Source organism: Anarrhichthys ocellatus, unplaced genomic scaffold, assembly GCF_004355925.1.
Source record: "Anarrhichthys ocellatus isolate YVR2014 unplaced genomic scaffold, GSC_Weel_1.0 scaffold164, whole genome shotgun sequence".
In the NCBI taxonomy this organism is placed as follows: Eukaryota; Metazoa; Chordata; class Actinopteri; order Perciformes; family Anarhichadidae; genus Anarrhichthys; species Anarrhichthys ocellatus.
Window position 1 is genome coordinate 311,831 of NW_022280194.1, and position 7,371 is coordinate 319,201.

The 7,371-nt window shown below is 40.3% G+C and overlaps 1 protein-coding gene across 2 annotated transcripts in view; it reads left to right on the forward strand.

Annotated features, from left to right (window-relative positions):
• Positions 1-224: 224 nt before the first annotated feature.
• adhfe1 (alcohol dehydrogenase iron containing 1) overlaps positions 225-7,371 on the forward strand; it is a 10,458-nt gene continuing 3,311 nt past the window's right edge. For both annotated transcript variants that reach the window (XM_031878130.1, XM_031878131.1), the window contains exons 1-9: positions 225-341; positions 1,248-1,285; positions 1,480-1,529; positions 1,705-1,758; positions 2,337-2,491; positions 3,414-3,610; positions 4,119-4,196; positions 4,281-4,386; positions 6,147-6,299. In XM_031878130.1, coding sequence (XP_031733990.1) covers positions 289-341; positions 1,248-1,285; positions 1,480-1,529; positions 1,705-1,758; positions 2,337-2,491; positions 3,414-3,610; positions 4,119-4,196; positions 4,281-4,386; positions 6,147-6,299 — 884 coding nt within the window. In that variant the 5' untranslated portion in view covers positions 225-288. The remainder of the gene's footprint in view (positions 342-1,247; positions 1,286-1,479; positions 1,530-1,704; positions 1,759-2,336; positions 2,492-3,413; positions 3,611-4,118; positions 4,197-4,280; positions 4,387-6,146; positions 6,300-7,371) is intronic.

A 7,371-nucleotide genomic window follows, 5' to 3' on the forward strand; every position in this document is an offset into this window, starting at 1 on the left:
CATAACAGATAAATAATATCACAGAGCGTCCCTCTATATAATATTAAAACAATATTACAGAGAACATAAGCTTAAGTCTAACTGGTCGTTGGTATATGATGACGTCACTAAAGGCTTTAATCACGTCATCATTAACGAGCTTCAGCTCCGGTAGTGAGCTTTATTCTGAAAAGCGGAAACGAAAGTAGTGGTTTCCCTGCTGCTGGTATTGTTGTTAGCTTTACGTCGGTGAAGTTTATTTACGTCAGTCAGAAGCTCGCGGGTTTCACTCCCCGACCCTCCAGAGACATGGCTGCACGAGACCGAGTCGTTCACCTGCTGAGGCAGCTCGAGCGCGCTGCGTAAGTACCTGATTGCATGTGCACTAAAACCTAACTAATGTTACCTGAAAGTCGGAGAAAAAACAAAGTGCGGTTACGTAACCGGCTGCACGAGATCCCGTGAGTTCTCCAGACTCGTTCACTAATCCTCCGGTTCGGTTTGTTTCTACTTTTAAATGTTTTATAAAGACGTCATTTGTGTTTATATCAACACGAGACTGAGTAATGGTTACATTCAGTGTTTAGACTACATGTGTAGACCGGGTCCGGACCACGTTAGACCCGTTTCTTTATTTTAACCCTTGAAGGTCTAGAGGGTCTCCTTAGACCTGTTAAACTTAAACCTGTTTTACATGAGCCCAGAGACACTGAGGAGTCTCTTAGACCAGGTCTCAAAATTCATATGTGGTCCAGTCAGACCTGGTCTAGAGGAACCCGAGACCTGGTTCAGTGAAACCTTTCATTTATTTATTTAAAAGCGAGTTTTTTCTTCACTAAAGGTTGATTACTCAACAAAAGTCACCTCCTCGTGTCCTTTCCTAACCACTTGTCCTTGACCCCTACATGGACAACTGACGGGGGGGGGGGGGGGGCAAAGAGTGGTTGTTGTGGTAACCTGACAATGATTTGTGACTGAAGGAGACCAGCTGGGAGACCAGGTCTTAGTCCACTTGAACCACTATAGTAGACCAGGTCTTAGTCCACTTGAACCACTATAGTGGACCAGGTCTTAGTCCAGAACCAGAGGGACCACAACAACTATACAAAATGTTAAATTTAATAAAAGTTTCATGAATCTGAAATCCAAGAAGAATGAAGCTTTGTTTGTTTGTTTGTTTTAGAATCATCTGAATATGTATTTTCATAATCTGGTGAATGTCATCATGTAGAACAAGTTGTTTAAATGTTCGTGTTTCTGTGTTTCAGGTGCAGATGTCCGGCTCACTCCAACACCTTCCACCAAGGTAACGTCTTATCATCAAACACTGTTATTGATTTACTGGTCAGGACTTTGATCACCACAGAGGATCAAGATCAGGTGAAGTCATCTGGTGACGTCATCATCGTGACATCGTCATCTTCGTGACATTGTCATCTGGTGACGTCATCGTTGTGACATCGTCATCTGGTGACGTCATCAGGTGTGTTTGTCCTGCAGGTGTCCGAGCAGCGACCTGCACCGTACGGAAGACCGACTACGCCTTTGAGGTGACGAACAGACTGTTTATAAAAACATTCATGAAGTAATAAACATTAGAGTCACACGTTGTGATGTCACAGACATGTTTAATGACACGTGTATAATGAGACATTTAAAGATGAATATCTAAACCTGCTGATCCTTTGATCAGTATCTTATTAAAGACTGTTTGTTTATTGACAGATGGCGAGTTCAAACATCCGATATGGAGAAGGAGTTAGCAGAGAGATCGGCATGGTAACCACACATCTTCATCATCTTCACCATCATCTTCATCATTGAGTGTTTTTATCAGTGAAGTGTTTAGAATAGAAGAGGACATCCCATAATAACCTGACAGACATCATGATGAAGATGAGTTTCAGGTCGATGACGATGATCAGTCTGTTTCTGTTTCCGAGTCGTTTGATTGGATGATGTCATTGGATGATATCAAAGGAGTATCAAAGTACTCAAGTACAAAGTATCAAAGGAGCGATATGATTGGTTGTTGTCATCCGCGTATGAATTCTAGCTGCTGTTGTGTTTTTAATCATCGTGTATAGATTCATCATCAGAGACCGAACTGTGGAGCTCCATGTGTTCGTGGTTCTTGTTGATGGTTCCTCATTTCTACACAGAATCACTTTTATTAAAATCATTCAAATGTAAAGAGACATAAAGATCTGATTATTATACAACAATCGCCACAAATAGAAATGTCCGTTTAGTTCTTTTATTTCTGATTGTTTTGTTGATTAAAGGACAGTTTGTTCTATAGAGAGAGAGTTCAGTGAATGTTTAATGTGACCTTGTTCTCCTGGTTCTCCTCTCAGGACCTGCAGAACCTCAGAGCTCGGAACGTCTGTGTGATGACGGACAAGAACTTGTCCCGCCTCCCGCCGGTGAAGACCGTCCTGGAGTCTCTGGTCTCCAACGGGGTCCAGTACAAAGTCTACGACGGGGTCCGGGTGGAGCCCACTGACACCAGGTGAGCTGCTCTCTGATTGGCTGTCGGGTGTAGAGACGGTAACAGGTGAGACCTCCTGCTCTCTGATTGGCTGTCAGAGTATATTTCACTCTGTGTGTGTGTGTTTTACCTGGTTTTCCTACGTTATGAGGACTTGCACCTTATTCCCATCTTGTGAGGACTCGCTTGTCTCAAGTCTTTTTAATGGTTCTCAGGGTTCAGACCTGCTTTCATATCAGAGTTATGGAGCTACATTTAGATCTTTGTCCTGGAAACATTTGAAATGTTTTTCTTCTGTTGAAGTCAATGAGACGTGTAATTTAAAGTGAGATCGTCAGCAGACTGGCCTCTGATTGGTCAACAGCTTTATCTTCTGTTGTCCATTTCTTATTTGTGATCAGATGAACAACCTCCAAAAAAAATAGACTTTAAGACATAAAATAGTGCTGAAGTTGAAATGAAAGGATAAAATCTAACATGTTGACATAAATAACAGGAGGTGTAAAATGTGTAATAAGTAATAAATATATATTATGAGTTGTGAACTAAGTGAAGTGTTACAGAAATATCTTAACGATCTGAGTTATTGTGTCATAAATGAAAACAGGAGTTAAAGATAATTTCACTGAGTTTCCTTGTTTTAAAGAGTTCACATTTATTACATCTAGAACCAATCAGAATGTTTTAAATATAACAAAAGATCTTCTGCTTTTGTTTTGAATGTTTTGTTTTAATGCTGAACATCAAGTTTATTGATTAAAATAAACAACTAAATATAATAAACTAGTGTTGAATTTACAGGTTTCAACCACAGCATTTGGTTTGACCCTTCTGGGCTTCCATAGCAAGACAGAGGAGAAAAAACTAAACTAAAGAAAACATATTTATTATTATTATATTCTGCTTCATGCTGTTCCTTTAAATTATTTTATTTGTGTTGCAGCTTCAAAGACGCCATCTCGTTCGCTAAGAACGACTCATTTGATGTGTTCGTGGCGGTGGGCGGTGGCTCCGTGATTGACACCTGCAAAGCAGCCAATCTGTACGCGAGTCACCCCGACGCCGACTTCCTGGACTTTGTGAACGCTCCGATCGGTAAAGGGAAGCCGGTCACCGGAGCTCTGAAGCCGCTGATCGCAGGTAAGAACTCATAATAACTAACTCTTCATGAACTCATACTGTTTAGGAATAAATCATCAGATTAACATAATATCTATAGTTAAGTTATTTTATTACATTGTTAGGTTTAATTTGGATAAATTAAAATGTTTTGTATTAATTCTATCTTTGCATACAAACATTTTATCAAATTAATTTTTAAATCTGTTATTTTATTAATTTGTATTAATATTTTCTGTCCATGCTGTCAAATATAAAAAATGCTATTAATATAAATTAATTGATATTTTAATTATTTTCCTTCTCTTGTTCTAAATAATAATATATATTTTTTAACATTCACTGAATTAATATTAACAGAAAAAATACAAACGGACACATTTTTGTCTTTGGTCTCTTTGGCAAACAAACAATTCAATTAATTAGATTTGTTTAATCTGTTTGATTTAATTAAGTGAATTGTTAATTTCTTTCCTTCCTTCATGAATGTGATTCAATTCTTTATTTATTGTATTATTTATTATTTCAGTTCCCACCACTGCCGGTACCGGCAGCGAGACCACCGGAGTCGCCATCTTTGACTTTGAGCCTCTGAAAGCCAAAACAGGTAAAAGACATTTCTGACACCTGTTGAAGTGGAACGTTGTGACATCACACGTACACTGAGCTGTGATTGGTTGTCTGTGTTCAGGTATCGCCAGCAGAGCCCTCAGACCCACGCTGGGCATCGTGGACCCGACGCACACTCTGAGCATGCCCGAGAGGGTCGCCGCCAACAGCGGCTTCGACGTGCTCTGGTGGGTCAACGACGACTAGAGAGATGCTAATGCTAACGTTAAGACCACACGAGACTGAGACCACACAAGACTGAGACCACACGAGACTGAGACCTGTGCATCACGTTGTCTTTGGCATCATGTTACCAGCTAACCGCTAACATGTTGCCGGGCTGACGTGTTGCTAAGCTAACATTAGCCGTCCTGAATAGCATTAAATGAACTAGACTGCAGTGAGATGTACGTGAGTGATGCATGCTGGGTACAGGGTGGTATTTAATACTCTTTTACAATAATATCTTTAAGTAGCACATCTGGACCGTGAGTTACACATCTGTAGAACTAGTGATGTTACACACTCACCGACCCTCTGACTCAGAATCTGGGTTTATAATATTAATCTGTTTATGAGACAGTGTGAAGAGACAAGTCTGTTCAGAGTCCAGAAGGTTTATACAGATTCATCGTTTTACTTTCAAAACACCTGATTGAGTTATTATTATTAGGGCCCGAGCACCGACGTCGGGCCGCGAGGTCCTTATCAAAACTGTAGTGATCATTATTATTCTGCAAGTGAATTGCCTTTTTGGGGGCTTTATCATATCCGAAGACTCCCCAAAGTCGACATGCATCAGGACTGGTGAAAAATTTGATATTTTATGGGTCCCACACTCGAACATGAAAAAATTGCTCACTAGCGCCCCCTAGAATTTAGCCCCCTCATCCCGTATGTCCAATTAACTTGAAATTTTACACAGGCATGCCACCAAATGAGGTCTACAAAAAAGCCTCTTGAACCCTGAAGCTCCTCCCAAAATTTTCCGCCATTTTGAATTGTGTGAAAAACCCATTTTTGCAAACTCCTCCTACACGTTGAGTCCGATTGCTACTAAATTTGCTGTGGATCAGTATTGGATCTATATAATAAAATGTTATCAAAAGATGTTTGATATCTCATTACGTTTAGAAGATATGGCCCAGTGAACTTCATAAGGCGTGGCTTTGTTTTTCAATACTCATTACTTCAAAACCATTTAGCCTATAATCGCAAAATTTGTCTCATATGTGCACATCGTATATTGTTACGTAGCCTACAATTTTTATTCCATTCAACCACTAGGGAGCGATACAGTAGTTAAGCCATTTTTCGCTTTTTTGTCAATTTTCATCGTTTTCAGGCGTTGTACTTTAATAAACTCCTCCCACAGAATTCATGCGATCGACTTGAAATTTGGTCAAGATGATCTAAAGATATTAATGATGAAAAGTTACTAAAATGGTCTACTGACATTGAACGACCTTCATTTTATGTGGTGCCCATTGCCGTGGCAACACGTCATTCACCATGAAAAATGAAGCTTATTTTTCTGTGTGAGGCCCCATACAGCTGCTTGCAGCTTTAATTTAAATTATTATTATGTTTCAATTTGGGTCCAATAATAAATGTCTTCATTAAAGGTAAAGATATTAATCAAATCAATCTTAATCTCTCAACATTTCACTTCATTCACTTTATTTTTGGATTTTATCTTCATAGGTTTTATTAGACTTTCTATTTCATTCATTTTTTTCTTTTTGTTAGTTAATTAAATGTTAACGGTGCCCCAACAGTACGGAGGGTTAACGGTGCCCCAACAGTACGGAGGGTTAACGGTGTTTAAATGTATGTTGGGTTAACAGTGCCTGATGTTCATGAATCTACAGTAGACAGTGAGATATGATATATGAAGTGACATCATGTGACCTGGAGGCACATAATAATCTGGGTTCTACTTCCTCAGTCACGCTCTGGAGTCCTACACCGCCCTGCCGTACCACCAGAGGAGCCCCTGCCCCCCCAACCCCATCAACCGGCCCGCCTATCAGGGCAGTAACCCCATCAGTGACGTCTGGTCCCGCCACGCCCTCCATGTGGTCGCCAAGTACATGAAGCGGTAAATAAAGTTTAACTGGAGAACTACAGAGGACCGGGACCTGGTCCCTGAGGAACTACACCTCAGATCCAGACCTGCTGGAGGATCTCTAAAGGTTTTATTTATTGTTTTTACTGCAGCGGGTAGTTGATCCTCATCGATGTTAGATCTGAGAAATACACAAGAAATTAAGAAACAGAGATTAATACATAATATTTATTTTATTAAATAACAAATAATGCAATAAACAATTCTGATTCTAATTGGTTGGTTGACTGGTTGGTTGGTTGACTGATTGGTTGGTTGACTGGTTGGTTACTTGATTTATTGACCGGTTGGTTGGTTGATTTGCTGATTCGTTGGTTGATTTGTTGGTTGATTTGTTGACTGGTTGGTTGATTTGTTGGTTGGTTGGTTGACTGGTTGGTTGATTTGTTGACTGGTTGGTTGATTTGTTGACTGGTTGGTTGCATACCTGCAAACTTGTCACTTTTCGGTGAAATTCACCGTTTTGAATCAAAAATATATCATCCACGTGAATCGTGTAGATCCGTAGTGGGTTTTTTTTTTCGGGGGGGGGGTCAACTGGCCAGCCGGCGTTTCTCAGATTGGAGAGAGACGAGGAGAAAAGGTGATGTTGTGATCTTCGCAATAGAACATCTTTGATGTGTTGAGTTTTGGCCAATCAGCGTTCAGATGTCTACAGCGTCTTCATTTCCCTCCGTTACAGTTTAAGTTACGTTATGTTCCGTTAAAGTTCAGACTTGCTGGGTTAAGTTAACGTCCACTGCATGCGGAACTTTGTCGACTGTTAACGGTCGTCATTATCATGATTTAGAAGGAAAAAACGTAACGTGATGAAACATGAAGCCCCCCGTGTTCCGGTTCAGTTCACGCGGTCACTCGTTAACGTTAAACCGGAACACCGGCGCATCTGGTTGCAGGTTGTTTGTTTTAACTCAAAGTAGAATGAGGATGATTTCATGGTCAGAATAACTTTCATGACCACGAAACATGAGGCCCAGATACTGATGAGATGATGAGGTCCAGATACTGATGAGATGATGAGGTCCAGATACTGATGAGATGATGA